This window comes from Bos grunniens, chromosome 20 (assembly GCF_055505025.1).
Source record: "Bos grunniens cultivar Pamir isolate PY7600 chromosome 20, Bosgru_T2T1.0, whole genome shotgun sequence".
Taxonomy (NCBI): Eukaryota; Metazoa; Chordata; class Mammalia; order Artiodactyla; family Bovidae; genus Bos; species Bos grunniens.
This window is the reverse complement of record NC_141184.1, coordinates 18,637,823-18,653,917: the sequence shown is the minus strand read 5'-3', so window position 1 is coordinate 18,653,917 and position 16,095 is coordinate 18,637,823. Positions and strand designations below refer to the sequence as shown.

The window sequence follows — 16,095 nt, the reverse complement described above, 5'->3', positions numbered from 1 at the left end:
GTGATCTCACCTTAATTGTCATCAACGCAGAAAAATAATTTTGTTAGAAAGATCACAGATTTTTTTGGATGCAGAAATAGAGCAGGGTTATATTTTGACTGTCCCACCTTGAATTGAGTACAAATCACTTAGCCTTCTCCTATGTGAAGAGGAAAGAAACTGAACAACATTCTAACTCCTTTTTATCTTTAAGTTTTCAGTTTTCTATCCTTACTTAAAATACTTGGGATCCTCTCTCATGTCTGAACTTTGTCATTATAAGGTTGTGCCACTTTTCAAGGCTTAATGCCGCTTCTAGTCAGTGAGGCCCATGGAGTTAATGGGAAATTGGTCATATGTGAGTTTTTTTTTTTTGGCTTGGCCTACAAAAGCTTAGTCATTATCAGAAGAGACCTGTAGAATTCAACAGTCAGGGGTTATGCACTCTCTGCAGACTGTCACGAGTGATTTACTTCTTTAGCTTATCCCCCTGCCCCCAATTCCGTTCCCCATTCCAGGAGATATAAATCTACATAGGTTCAGGATCAGTATAAATAAGTTAAAATAAAAGTCACTGTCACTTTGCCAATAATGAAAATAAGTACAGACAAAAAATATAGGTATTTTACTTTCCCTAAAAGTGATTCATATAGTTAATATGTATCAAAATAATACATTGTCTAAGCAATTTACAAGTATAACCAGTATGGCTCTTCTATTTTAATGTTGAAATAATCATAGCCTTCACAATATTTTTGTATAGAAGTTGTACATAAAATAAGAAATTGACAACCTTATAGACATAAACATACTGCATAAAAACCTATTTAAACATTCTCATGTGGCAGTGTACATAGTCTCTTCTTCTTATAGGTTCATGGCTCAGATGGTAAAGAATCTGCCTGCAATGCGGGAGACCCACATTCCATCCTTGGGTTGAGAAGGTCCCCTTGAGAAGGGAATGGCAACCTACTCAGTGTTCTTTCCTGGAGAATAAAAGTGAAAGAACACTTTGACTTTTTACTTTAATATTTTTACTAAATTTGGAAAGCACAGATATTACCATCATGGGTTATCTAAAGAGAAATGAGAGTATGAGTCTTTATTGATTTTTATTCTGCAGGTCTCTCCTGTCATTTAAAGTATATTTTAAATGCAAATGTGTTATTTTGTATCTGTTAATTTGGAATGTTACTTCATTATTTGCCTTACTTACTTCAAGGAGTATTCAGACATTTATTTAGCTATTTTGTCCCAGAAGCCCAAAGCAATTATTTGCAAATCTATGCACAAGACATTGTTTTCAAGAAGTAGTCAATAGTGGGTCAACAATCAACTTAAAAACTATATTGTGTATAAGTGTGATTCTGAGCTATTAAAAAAAGTCAGTACACTCAAATATAAATGCAAGAGATAGAACATATGATAATTATGCACATATAAGAATGTAGATATTGCAGTAACAGATACTGCTTCCATGTGTGGGATTCATGTCCCCACTGTATGAGAGAAAGTAAGTGTTAGTTGCTCAGTTGCGTCCAACTCTTTGTGACCCCATGGGCTGTAGCCTGCCAGGCTCCTCAGTCCATGGAATTTTTTAGGCAAAAATACGAGTGGGTAGCCATTCCCTTCTCTAGAGGATTTCCCAGATCCAGGATCCAGGGACCATACCTGAGTCTCCTTCACTGCAGGTGGATTCTTCACCATCTGATCTCCCAGGAAAGTCCAATTGTTTTTCTATATAAAAGTTAATTATTGCTATTATTATTAGTATTACTACTATTACCTCAGTCATTACCTGAAAGAGGGCCTGATAAGCTTCCAGCTAATTATCATAATTGGAATATTTTAGTATAATTTACCCAAACAAAAACTGATTCTAATACTTGAGGCAGAGTTTGTGATACCCCATTTCTGATTTCTGAATTGTCTGTAGGCCAATGCAGTCCAAAACCAATGGTCATTCTGGAGCATAGATCCTTCAGAACTGCATCACAACTAAATAAGAAAGTGATTTTACATGAGGTGATATGTTCTCAATACAAATGATAGGATTACCCAGGCATCCACTAAATCTCAGAGTAAATACCATTTCAGTGGACACATGGGCCAAATTTGGGAGATGGTGAGGGATAGGGAGGCCTGGTGTGCTACAGCCCATGAAGTCACACAGTTGGATGCAACTTGACAGCTGAACAAAAACAACAGTAGACACACAGATGCCCCTGAAAGCAATGAGATAAGGAAGTTCATTAACACTTATTTTCTCATCATCACTTTATTTTTTTCCTCATTCTTTTTATTTTCTCATTTTTTGTTGTTGTTACTTTCATTTTCTTGTCCTTTATTTTTTCTGTTTGCAACAAATACTATATACTAGAAGCACGGATATTCTGGTACAAGTATTACTGTGTCTAATATAATCTAGACTATATTAGTGTATATGACTTTTCTCCCTTATTCTGAACATTTCACAATCATATATTTTATCAAGGAAAATTACACAAACATCCATTACTAAGCAGGAGTCCACTGATTCAGCACCACCATCAGCAAATTCTCTCTATTGGAAAAAAAAGAAAAAAAGTTTAGTTCAAACCACAGTGACTTTTCAAGGGGAATGTTTTGAATTGTCCTCAGGGGAAATGCATGCAAAATAAATGAGGACTTCTTGGTATGCATAGTAAGACAGTGTATTTCGTCCCTACTTCCTGGTGGAAAAAAGAGAAAGACACAATAAAAAGAGAATGAAAAAATATTTCAGAGAAACAAATGAGAACTATTAGGTGAGATCCCATAGTTTGTTTTATAGTTAGCAAAATATAAAAATGTTGCCTTCACGTAAGAATAATTCCCTCAGTTCAGTTGAGTGTGAGTGTAATTTTGATGCTAGGGTAGATTTAATAAAAGATTTAACTGACCTTTCAAAAGATGAACATATGAAAGTTGTGCTCTGGAAATGTAAATGCACTGAGATGAAATTATATGTATTCATTAGTGTCAGAACACACAGGAGAAGAGCTACATAGGTCATAAACAGGTAAACACTGACCTTTGGATCTACCTTCATCTAAAAATGCTTAATTCAAATAATAATCTTACTAATTGTACCACACGTCTGAGCATTCTAAAGTTGGTAAATGACTCCAAAGTTTTTTGATGTACACTTTTCCTAATAGCTTTAATAAGGAGAATAACATTGAAAAAATATATACTTAAGAGCTAATGACTCAATTTCTGTCATCCTCATATTAATAAAAATGTAAACATCATTTCCTGACCTATCATCTGTAAAACAAGAAGTTAGATGATCTCTAATGTTTTTTCAGCTGTAACTGCCTACTGATACATGAAAATATGTTAAATCCTTTCTGCCAGTATTTCATGGAAATATGTATCCCAATCAAAAACACTAGATTAATTTGTAATAATTAATAGGCAACCTTCTCAAATTTGCCATATATTACAAGAAATGATCCTGTTTGAATTTTTAAAAATACTGAGTGCTCTGGAGTCACAGATCTTTTCAAAACAATTGTGAACTCTTAACCTGAGCATTCTACCTTCACTGTAGAATTTGTGGGGGATATTTCCTTTTGATTCAAGAGCATTGATTTGTATTAAAGCATCATTTGTCTATGATTATACTATTTTTCTCTCCTTTTCTGGGTGTTTCTGAAACCTCTGTTTCAGTGGTCACCACCACTAAAGTCTCAAGGAGTATTTCCAAAATGCAAATGTTTAATCTTCCCTACTTTAAAAAATTTCATGCGGTTTTTTCGCACAGTATCTTCAAAGTAACTGAGTGTATCAAGCAATTTTAATCCCCAATACACTGTGGAGTAGAGTAATCCTCTTTTAATTGGGCAAAAGAAACATAGGAAGATAAATTCATTTAATGTGGTGAAGGCTACTTTTTCTTCCAAGTGATTCCCTAAGATCCATGTCTCAACTCAGTTTTCAATTATCTTATAGTTCTCCTCCAGGATCTTATAGTTGCTTCATTGTTCCCCAGATTTACATTAAGATCTAAGATGGGATATAGTACTAAAGGAAACAGTGATAAAAGCAAAAGTTGTGAGAATTGTGGAAACTGTTATTTCCCAAATTAATTATCTTATATTAGTTTTGCTTAAAAATACAAGCTGAATAAGGAGAATTATTAGCTAGGACTTATTTTCTGAGGATGCTCTTATCTAAGGTGTAGACCTCCAAGGTAGAAAATGACTTCCTTTGGCTTATAGTAGGGAGAAATATGGGCTTCCCTGGTGGCACAGATGATAAAGAATCTGACTGAAATGTGGGAGACCTGGGATTGATCCCTGGGTCAATCAATTGATTGATTGACCAATTGGGTCAACCAATTCATCCCTGGTCAATTGGGAAGATCCCCTGGAGAAGGGTTGCCATACCCGCAACAAGGGTATGGCAATCTACTCCAGTGTTCTTGCCTGGAGAATCCCCATGGACAGAGGACTAAGTTGGGCATGGGGTCGCAAAGAGTCGGACATGACTGAGCGACTAAGCACACACACATGGAGAAATATACTGGGGCTTCAAAGGTGGTGCTAGTGGTAAAGAACCTGCCGATGCAGGAGATATAAGAGATGCTAGCTTGATTTCTGGGTAAGGAAGATCTTCTGGAGGAGGAAATGGCAACCCACTCTATTGCCTGGAGAATCCCATGGACAGAGGAGCCTGGTGAGCTACAGTCCACAAGGTCAGAAAGAGTCCAACATGACTGAAGCGACTTAGCACACATATGCACGCACAGGGAGAAATATATCTACATTCTAAGAGAGTGAAACTCAGATCTCAGATACTTAGAGGTATGTTGCAAAGATAGCATGTTACTGTAGATGAGATTAAAAAAAAAAAAAGATTTCAAAGACATGTATGGCACATGGGTGGGCAATTTCCAAATTCAGTTTTTAACACTCTGATTTTCCAAATAGAAGAAAATAGGAACAAGGAAGCAGATTGTATTATCTTGCACTTTATATATTTAACAGCTATCAGATTCTCAGATCTAATTTAATATTAGTATTGCAAAAAGATGATATAACTTACTTTGTTGCATTTCATGTGTTAACAAAGGAAAAACAGCAATTGAATCACACAGGCCTTGCTTCAGATTTAATAATTCTGGGTTCTAAATAAATACTTCAGGTAGCTGGCTTACATTTCCGAGTGTTGCATCAACATGCCCTAAAATATGGGCTGATTAAAAAAAATGTAGGGGGAAAGGGTTAGAACCAACCATTTGGGGGAATTATATAAAAATTATCAGAACTGAGTAACATATTTTATCTCATTTCTTTTGTTTAGCTATGTCCTTTCAAACATATTTCTCTTGCTAACTTGGGAAATTGTAAGTGTTCTCAACTACCATAAGGAAGGATAGGGAGTTATATCTTTAGCTAAATCTTAGCAGGACTTTTTATATTATTTTAATAGCAACAGAGGGGAAAAGAAAACTACATGAAGTTTAAAGATTTTTTCCAGATTTGAAATTCTGATTTGTCTGTAATTCCTCGTTCTTTATTAAAGGGCATATTTCATCTGATATAGTCAAATGACTGAGATGAACAATTTTCATTTTAACTTCAAATATCAACTTCATTTGGGATATATTTACATAGCCTCCATAAATTATTACACCTTTATTCTCTAGACAAACCATAATGAATGAGTCCATTAAACTTGTTCACCTAAATTTTTAGAAAAATGGGGAATAAAGATTTTTTAATAGCTTTGCATGAGCTGATGAGTGATCTTTCTTCAGAAATTAGAATTCACTATTAGAATTATTTTCTATTGATCATAATTGTTATATGTTATATACTCTGGCTCCATCTCTTCTAAGATACTAAATTATAGAATTTAAAGAGTTTTAAGTGGAAGTAAATGAAAATGTATTAAATTATCTTCCAATTGTTCAAAGTTTTATGTTATGCAACCTATTCACACTTTTGAATTTATTCCACCATTGATGAGATGAGGACTCAGTCACCCATCACCAAAACCTTGGTGCAGTCAGTCATTTACTTCTCCCTCTCTCCTTGGGCTTCCCTCAGAGCTCGGTTGGTAAAGAATCTGCCTGCAATGCAGGACACCCCCTTTGATTCCTGGGTTGGGAAGATCCTCTGGAGAAGGGATAGGCTACTCACTCCAGTATTCTTGGGTTTCCCTTGTGGCTCAGCTGGCATGCTTCCCAATTGATGCATTGGTAAAGAATCTGCCTGCAAATGCAGGAGAGGCAAGTGATGCAGGTTTGATCCCTCGGTCAGCAAGATCCCCTGAACTAGGAAATGGCAACCCACTCTAGTATTATTGCCTGCAAAATTCCATGGACAGGGAGTCAAAAATTACTGAGCATGCACACACTCCTTTACATCAAATTACTTAGAGATAGCATGCTATGAAGGGCTGCCCTGTTAGCTCAGCTGGTAAAGAATCCACTTGCAGTGCAGGAGACCTGGGTTTGATCCCCAGGTTGGGAAGATCCCCTGGAGGAGGGCATGGCTACCAACTTCAGTATTTTTGCCTGGAGAATCCCCATGGACAGAGGATCCTGGTGGGCTGCAGTTGCAAAGAGTCAGAGGCAACTAAGCCCAGCACAGCAGCAGAATCCTATGGACTCTTTGCCTGTGTCCTTAGCAGTCGTTTCAGTTTTATATTCACTGATAGCACTCTGGCTGAAACTCAGAATCAATTTTTATGGTCACCAATGACCATCTATTTCCCCAATCCAATAGCTCCTTGTTGGTTTTCCTATAAACTGACCAATACCACATCCTTAATATAGTCTTTCACTTTGACCACTGGAAAGTCAACTTACCTCTCAGTTCCTCAGTTTATTTGATGACCTTAACTTTCTCATATACATCAAAATTCTGTCCTTAACCATTTTCTCTTTTTAGTCATTTCTCCTCTAGTGATGCCATTTATTCCTTACCTCTGTACTTGAGGGCCTCCAATATTTTTATCCCTCATCTTAATTAACCCCAATTGCAGACCAATAGTTGAAAATATATGCTTCATCAGATGAAAACGACACTCATTCTCTTCTCCAAAGCTTATCTAGCTCTGTTTTTTTGTTATTTTCATGAAAGATATGGAGTACCCAAGCATTTTCAAGAAGAAACAAAATGATCTTTATCCAACTTAACCAAAAACACCTACTTTTACTATTTTGTTTGTACCTTGCTTAAGGTTAGCATTTATATCATTGAACAAAAAAACACAATTTTTTAGCAGCTTCTATGTCATATATATTCTAGATTATTGAAATATATTGGTAAACAAGAGAAACTTTCTTCTCTAAATTTATTTTTGTTTTATACTGAGGAAGGTAAAAGGGGCAACAAAAATATATTGTTGTTGTTGTTCAGTCACACAGTCATGTCTGTCCCATTGCAACTGCATGGATTGCACACCATGCTTCCCTGTCCTTCACCATCTCCTTGAGCTTGCTTAAACTCATGTCCACTGAGCCAGTGATACCATAAAACCATCTCATCCTCAGTCATCCCTTTCTCCTCCTGCCTTCAGTCTTTCCCAGCATCAGGGTCTTTCTCAATGAGTTAACTCTTCCCATCAAGTGGCCTAAGTCTTGGAGCTTCAGTCCTTATAATGAATATTCAGGGTGGATTTTCTTTAACATTGACTGGTTTGATCTCCTGGCTGTCCAAGGGACTCTCAAGAGTCCTCTCCAGCACCAAGTTCAAAGGCATCATTACTTTGGGACTCAGCCTTTTTTATTGCCCGCTCTGACAATCATACATGACTACCGGAAAAACCACAGCTTTGACTATACAGACCTTTGTAGGCAAAGTAATGACTCTGCTTTTTAATATGCTATCTACGTTTGGCATCGCTTTTCTTCCAAGGAGCAATAAACATAGACATAATTTCAAAAAATAGAAGCTGGGGAGTTAATAACAGTGTGTCAGTGGAAAAAGATAACTTTGCATAGACTAAGAGGCCCTTTTAGGGAGAAATAATGCTTAAACCTCATGTATATATTAGAAAGAGCAGTCTAATTTAAAAGTCTCATAAAAAGCATCTTAAATAGAAACCATAGCATGTGCAAAGTTCCTGGGGTGGTGGCGAGCTTCACATGTTTGAGTAATGAAAATAGCTTTCGTTGCCTGAATGATGACTAATTTAAGAATGCCTAGTTTATAACCCCTTGAAGCAGTAAAAATTTAAAACAAAATCAAGCAGCAATGAGTGGAATAAAAAAGCAAAATTCCCTTTTGCCTATCTACTAACTCATTAGCCTCATTTGAGGGCTTCCCTGGTGGCTCAGTGTTAAGCAATCCACCTGCCAATGCAGAAGACGAGGGTTGGATCCCTGGGTTGGGAAGATCCTCTGGAGAAGAAATGGCAACCCACTCCAGTATTCTAGCCTGGAAAATCCTATGGACATAGGAGCCTGGTGGGTTACTGTCCATGGGGTCCCAAAAATTATACTTAGGACCTAAACAACAAAAAGACTCATGAATTTTATAGTTCAGGAGCATTTTCAGAGTAAAGGAATATTGGTAAGACATTTTGCATTGATGTTAATTACAGTAATCAAATTTTACTGAACTGTTTTATTTATTATGTTTTAACACCAAACTATCCATTACATCAATAAACTACTATTTCTAATGAGTTATTAGAATGACAAAAATAATCCATTTGTGACCTATATATTTTAATTATTATAATGATGTGCTCAATACAAAATTTGCTGATTTGGGAGATAATTTTGTAATCAACAACTTGATTAGCAAGTCAAAGTGATTTCCCCAACCCTATCTTATCTTTAATAATAGATATACAAAATATTTTAGTGTTCTTTGACAATCTTTAGTTTTCTAATTGTAATATTGTAAGCATATACAAAAAAGAATGTAACTGACAACCAGTTATCACTTCTTAAAAAAAGAAAGTTAGCAATTTCCCAGATATCCTTTAGGCATCTTTTCTTGGAAAAGAGAGTAATATAAAACCAAACTACTCCTCTGCCCATTGTTGCATCATTTTCCTAATCTTCCTCCTTGTGAAAGTGAAGTCGCTCAGTCGTGTCTGACTCTTTGTGACCCCATAGACTGTAGCCTACCAGGCTCCTCTGTCCATGGGATTTTCCAGGCAAGAGTACTGGAGTGGGTTGCCATTTCCTTCTCCAAATCTTCCTCCTTAGAAGTCACCAATATCCTGAGGTTGCTGGACATGTTTTTATACCCTTACCACATACATTATATCTGTAACACCATAGTATTGGTTTTCTGTTTTTATTTGTTGAAGGTATATTTAATATAATGCTATGTTAGTTTTGGGCTTCCCTGATAGCTCACTTATTAAAGGATCTGCCTGCAATGCAGGAGTCCCTGGTTTGATTCCTGAATCAGGAAGATCCGCTGGAGAAGAGATAGCTACCCACTCCAGTATCCTTGGGCTTCCATTGTGACTCAGCTGGTAAAGAATCCACATGCAATGCTGGAGACCTGGGATTGATCCTTGATTTGGGAAGATCCCCTGGAGAAGGGAAGGCTACCCACTCCAGTATTCCAGAATTCCATGAACTGTATAGTACATGGGGTCGCAAAGAGTTGGATACAACTGAGTGACCATTGACTATTGACTATATGTTAGTTTCAGATAAACAACATAATGATTCAATGTTTATTGCAAAATGGCCACAATAATAATTCTCGTTAAATCTGTCACCATACATAAATTTTTTTCTATATTCCCTTGTGATGAGAAGTTTTAAGGTTTACTCTTAGGAATTTTTATTTTTATTTTTTTTTTGAATTTGTTTTTATTTTTATTGGGCTCTAGGGAATGGGATGGGGAATACCTGTGTTAAGTTATGCCCCACTAGGGTCCATTCTAACTTTCCTGGGATAGCTTTCGGAGCTTTTTCTTTTTCTTGGAGCCGCTGCTCTTACTGGCAGCAGCCTCTTCAGATCCGCTGCTGAGTGGCTCCTCCTTGGGAGACAATTTCCGCTTTTTCTTGGGGACCCTCTTGTTTTCTGACTCATCAGGGTCAGTAACTGGTTCCTCTTTGGGAAAAGATTTCTTCCTCTTGGGAAGACTTCCAGTACCAGCTGTCTCTTCAAGATCACTACTAACTAGCTCTTCCTTGGAAAAAGATTTCTTTTTCTTGGGTTTGGAAAAAGACACAGAAGGGTCTTCCATTCCATTCTCCTGAAGAACCTCCTGGGGCTTTTGCTTTTTCTTCTTTTTGGGTCTTTCACTTGTCTCCTCACACTCCTCCGGGGCACTGCTATTTTCTGAAGAAGCCAGGGCAATCGCAGCCAGCCTTTTCTTTTCCTTCTTCAAGCGTTTCTTCTCCTGTTTCTCGAGCTTCCTAGTAATCTCAGCAGCCGCTTCCTCTGCCTGAACCATTGCCTCCTGCATGACATCCAGATTCTTTCGGGGAATCTCTCCAGTCTCATAGAAGGACAGCCGCTCCTCAACTTGTTCTCGAAGCTTCTCCCCAAAAACACTGGTGGGCACCTCAGAGAAGCAATCGATTCGTGAGGCAATACTGCATTTGTTTGCCAGGTATCGGGAGATGCGACCTTTGTTCTTGGCAGCTGCTCGGCCAATGAAGGTAGAGTGGAAAATGAGTCCGTATTTTGGGGTGTTACCCCTTGTCTTCAAGGCTCTGGAAACTTGGTCCCTTTGCTGGGCCCAGGGAATCACTCAGACACCAGGACTGGCCATCACCCCCATAGCAGAGGCCTGTATAGGTCAGGGAGCCCTGGTCAACCATCACTGTGATAGGAATTTTTAAATATTCAGTACAGTATTATTGTCTAGCATGGACACCATACTGCCATGTTGTACTTTATATCCTATGACTTAATTGTTTTATAACTGGAAATTTCTACCTTTGACCCCTTTTACCCATTCTATTCCACAAAACACTCCCCCTCCACTCTGAAAACCACCAGTCTGTTCTCTGTATCAATCTTCTTGCTTTGTTTTTAACTTTCCTCATATAAATGAAATCACATAGCATTTGTCTTTCTCTGTCTGACTTACTTCACTTAATGTAATGCCCTTAAGGTCCATTCATGATGTTGCAAAGGACAAGACTCTATTCTTTTTTTTTTTCTTTCTTTCAGAGAATCTGATGATAGATCAATTTATTTTTTTTTTATTTTATTTTTTAACTTTACAATATTGTATTGGTTTTGCCATATATCAACATGAATCTGCCACAGGTATACACGTGTTCCCCATCCTGAACCCTCCTCCCACTTCCCTCCCCGTACCATCCCTCTGGGTCGTCCCAGTGCACCAGCCCCAAGCATCCAGTATCGTGCATCCAACCTGGACTGGTGACTCGTTTCAGATATGATATTATACATGTTTCAATGCCATTCTCCCAAACCATCCCACCCTCTCCCTCTCCCACAGAGTCCAAAAGACTGTTCTATACATCAGTGTCTATTTTGCTGTATACAGGGTTATTGTTACCATCTTTCTAAATTCCATATATATGTGTTAGTATACTGCATTGGTGTTTTCCTTTCTGGCTTACTTCACTTTGTATAATAGGCTCCAGTTTCATCCACCTCATTATATTCTTTATATAGCTGAATAGTATTCCATTGTGTGTATACACTACACTTCCTTTATCAATCCATCCGGCAATGAACACCTGTTTCCAAATCTTGGCTTTTAAATAATGTTACAATTAAGATTAGGATGCATATTTCTCTTAGAATTAGCATGTTCTTACAATAAAGTCTTTGGATAAATTGGTTTATAATGCATTATTCAGTGTGTATACTGTTACAGAATTGCTTTTGACACTGAGATTTTCCTTTTTGTTATGGATTTTGTTATTGAGGTGTATTTCCATGCAACATTATTTTCAGGTGCATAGCATAATAAGAGCTTCCCTGTTGGCTCAAATGGTAAAGAATCTGCTTGCAATGCAAGAGACCCCGTTCAGTCCCTGTGTTGGGAAGATCCCCTGGAGAAGGAAATGGGAACCCACTCCAGTATTCTTGCATGGAGAATCCATGGACAGAGGAACCTGGCAGACTATAGTCCACGGGATAACAAAGAGTTGGACATGACTGAGCAACTAACTCACACACACATATAGCATAATTATTCAATATTTGTACATTTGGTAAAATCACCACAAAAACTCTAGTTAAAATTCATCGGTATATAGTTACAAAGTTTGTTTTTCCTGTGATGAGGATTTTTAAGATTAACCCCTTGGCAACTTTCAAGTATGCAATATATTGTTATTAACTATAGTCACCATGCTGTACTTTCCTTCCTCATAATTTATTTTATAACTGGAAGCATGTACCTTTGGACCCTCTTCACTTATTTTGCCCACCCCACACTCTCCACCTCTGGCAGCCACCAAACTGGTTTCTTTATCTATGAGCTTGATTTTTGCATTTAAATTACACCTTGAAGTAAAATCATACGGTATTTGTTTTATGTGTTGTTTCTAATGTTAGTTCCAAAATACAGTACACAAGTAAATATAGAAGAAAAGTAAATAACAATTGGAGAAGTCCAAAATGCATGAAAGCATGTATTACAAATTCAGATATTTAGTTAGGCATCATATTGCTTCTTTTCTCTTTAAGGAATTAAAAGTAATGTTCACAGTACTATTGAATTACACTGTAACTAGGAACACTCTTAATTTTGCACAATTACATGTAAACTAAGCCCATTTTTTGATGGCCAGTATTAGTAAAACCTGTTCTTTAAAAGGCAAATTTATTTTGAGAGTGTTAGAGGTTATTTTTTTTCTTTTCATATTTGTCTGTTAACACTATCATATTTTCTGCCTCTAGCAAAATCAGAAAACTTTCACTGAGCATCTCAAATATAGCTCTTTCCCCATTTGTCACATCTGTTTACTTACATTTTACTGCTGTTGCTTTTAAGTAAAGTATGAAGAGTATATTATCATGTTTTAGTCACTGGGTATATTGCTTAAAAAAAAGACAAAATTAGATCTTTTAAACTTATATTTCATTGAGATACATTGACTGTATCCCTGTAGTCATTGAAATGTGAGGAGAGAGGGAGGTGGGGCAGGTCTAATAGCACTTATTGCAAAACTCTGTTAGAATCTTAGAAAGCATAGAGTCCAAGGCTCTGCATTTTCAAACATTTCTTTTTGTGTTTCTTATTCAAGGCAGTCAGAAAAATATATACAGACTTGGGAAAAAAGCAAATTACAATTTATACTGTACTTCAAACTTTCAGAATTTATCCTCAGTTGATACAGTTTTTGTTACAAGATCCGTCCTGGCCAGATTTTTGATATTGGTTTTCTAGCATTAATCATCATTTTTGCATATTTTATAAAATGCATAAACCTACTTTGAAAATGCAGTCAGTAAAAACAACTCCATTTTAAAGTTGCCTCCAGTGAATCATGTAGCTATTTGAATATATTTTGAAAACATAAATAATTCATTTTAAACACTGTAAGAATAGACTTTATGGTATTAAATATCTTTCTATTAGGGTCTCAAGATATTAAAATATTGTAATTTCTATTATTCATTTTTTCATATAATGAAATTATAAATATCTAAACTACTGTTCAAGGCACTTATATTTAAGGAAGTAAAATTTTAGTTTATATTATTTATTTATACACATATTTATATAATTTATATATTTATTACATATCATTTATATAAAACATTATTTATAATTATAATATTTTTGTGTTGGAACTTTTATACCAAATTAATTGTATCTACTTGACATCAACTCCTAAAATAGAGACCTCACAAATGATACATCCCCAAGTATAATTTTATTATATATATTATCAATTTTATTTTTTTAATGAGTAAAGATACTCAAGCAAAGATTCCATTTTTTAAACAGTTTAAATTTAGTAGAAAAACAAATGTAAAATCAACTAAAAAATTAAAGAAGATAAGTTTTCCCAATATTCTGACAAAAACTTAGAAGTCATAAACCTATGAGGTAGCCTGGACAATATATTGTCATTTTCTTGATATTGTTTAGGGTCAAAGCAAGACACTGTGGTTTGGACAGGATCATGTTGTAGGTACTTGGATTCATATAGAGGAATAAACTGGGTTTCACAGCTAATCTCAGGAGTCCATATTTCTAGGTTCTCAGGAAAATCTAATTACAAGGACCAAAAAATACACAACAGTTAAGCAGAAAAAGTTACTCTCAGTGATAAAGATAATGAATAGCAATTAGACTAGTTTATAAAACTAGTTATACAAATAGAAAATATCTGTATTATATTTGTTAGGGATTCTATTATGTCTTATAAGACTTTGGGTTTGTAGATTTTATAATTTCTAAGATGTTTTCAGATAAGTTATTCCAACTGGTTCTCACAGTAGTTCAGTGAATGCATTAAGCCAAACACATTAGAATGTCTTTATTTTACAGTTATGCTGAAAGCTGAGAATCAGAACTGAACTGACTATTGTAAGGCCACATGCCTGTACGCATTCTGGCCAGCAGAAAAACCAAGGGCTTCTGTTAAGTGCTGTGCCTACAGGTATCTGAAAAGTCAAACAATAGAAATCATAATTAAAAAAAAAAAAGACTCCGCCAAATTTATGTCTGTAAACATGCAGATAAAATCATACAGAAACTGAAAAGATAAAATTTACTTCTTAATTATAATAAATGAAGTTGAGGTTGTTGACACATGCTGTTCTCAAAAGAAATAAAAGCTTGGCTGCTAAAACAGCCCCCGATTAAGAACAAAAAACAAAAGAATCAAGATAAATAGCAGTGACGAACCATTTTATTTGCCAATTTTTCTTGATAAAGTCAATTTGTCTCTTGCTCTTCAGTTTATCTGTATATGAAATGGGAAAAAATGTCATCAGACTTTGTGTTACATTCTAAATCAAATAGCTGACTTTCAAGCGTGGTGTTTTTATTTTATGAAGTCCAAAGATGATTTGTCACTGCCACTTTCTGCACAGTGTGTTTTCTGAAATGGTAGAGCAAGTTTTAAGTGATGGCCGATAATGCACGGGTAAACAATAAATATGTTATTCTAGATTATTTTATAGGGTATACAATACAATACTTTATAAGAAGACATAGGAATTATCTCAAATAAATCACATGCGTGTTTAAAACTATATGCTTTTACTTCATTGCCAATCTTTCCTTACCATGTATTTGTGAGCTTAACACAAAACTTCATGCTAAGTAACATTCCTACCCAGGGGAAACAGGGCATCTGTTTGTGGAGACAGACAAATGTACATACAACGTTTACTCAGTGTTAAGAGGGTCAGCTTCATACTGCTTGTGGAATTTACAAGGCAAAAGTCTCTGTGATACATTTTTTAAAAATTTTTTTAAAATATAAATTTATTTATTTTAATTGGAGGTTAATTACTTTACAATATTGTATTGGCAGAAAGTAAAGAGGAACTAAAAAGCCTCTTGATGAAAGTGAAAGAGAAGAGTGAAAAAGTTGGCTTAAAGCTCAACATTCAGAAAACTAAGATCATGGCATCTGGTCCCATCACTTCATGGCAAATAGATGGGGAAACAGTGGAAACAGTGTCAGACTTTATCTTTTTGGGCTCCAAAATCATTTCAGATGGTGATTGCAGCCATGAAATTAAAAGACGCTTACTCCTTGGAAGGAAAGTTATGACCAACCTAGATAGCATATTCAAAAGCAGAGACATTACTTTGCCAACAAAGGTCCATCTAGTCAAGGCTATGGTTTTTCCAGTGGTCATGTATGGATGTGAGAGTTGGACTGTGAAGGCTGAGCGCCGAAGAATTGATGCTTTTGAACTGTGGTGTTGGAGAAGACTCTTGAGAGTCCCTTGGACTGCAAGGAGATCCAACCAGTCCATTCTCAAGGAGATCAGTCCTGGGATTTCTTTGGAGGGAATGATGCTGAAGCTGAAACTCCAGTACTTTGGCCACCTCATGCAAAGAGTTGCCTCATTGGAAAAGACTCTGATGCTGGGAGGGATTGGGGGCAGGAGGAGAAGGGGACGGCAGAGGATGAGATGGCTGGATGGCATCACCGACTCAATGGACGTGAGTCTGAGTGAACTCTGGGAGTTGGTGATGGACAGG

The 16,095-nt window shown here is 36.3% G+C and overlaps 2 protein-coding genes and 1 non-coding gene across 9 annotated transcripts in view; 1 reads left to right on the top strand and 2 right to left on the bottom strand.

The window, feature by feature from the left end:
• The window catches only part of CDH18 (cadherin 18), a 1,278,664-nt gene that overhangs the window by 565,731 nt on the left and 696,838 nt on the right, over positions 1 to 16,095 (top strand). The window lies entirely within an intron of this gene.
• LOC147350146 (nucleolar protein 56-like) lies at positions 9,868 to 14,484 on the bottom strand. The gene is made up of 4 exons (XM_086362316.1): positions 14,481 to 14,484; positions 14,067 to 14,142; positions 12,320 to 12,425; positions 9,868 to 10,668 (listed from the first exon to the last, which is right to left on the bottom strand). Exons 1-4 carry the CDS (start codon positions 14,482 to 14,484, stop codon positions 9,868 to 9,870), a joined length of 987 nt encoding a protein of 328 aa, XP_086218442.1.
• LOC147350147 (small nucleolar RNA SNORD86) lies at positions 10,681 to 10,766 on the bottom strand. The gene has a single exon (XR_015149315.1). It is a non-coding gene; the product is annotated as a small nucleolar RNA SNORD86 (small nucleolar RNA).

Coding starts and splice junctions, on each gene's coding strand:
- LOC147350146 (XM_086362316.1), bottom strand. Junction 12,426..14,066: donor ATTCCTCTATATGAATCCAA/GTACCTACAACA, acceptor TTTTACTTCAAG/GTGTAATTTAAATGCAAAAA. Junction 10,669..12,319: donor TAAGTGAAGAGGGTCCAAAG/GTACATGCTTCC, acceptor CCCTGGGCCCAG/CAAAGGGACCAAGTTTCCAG.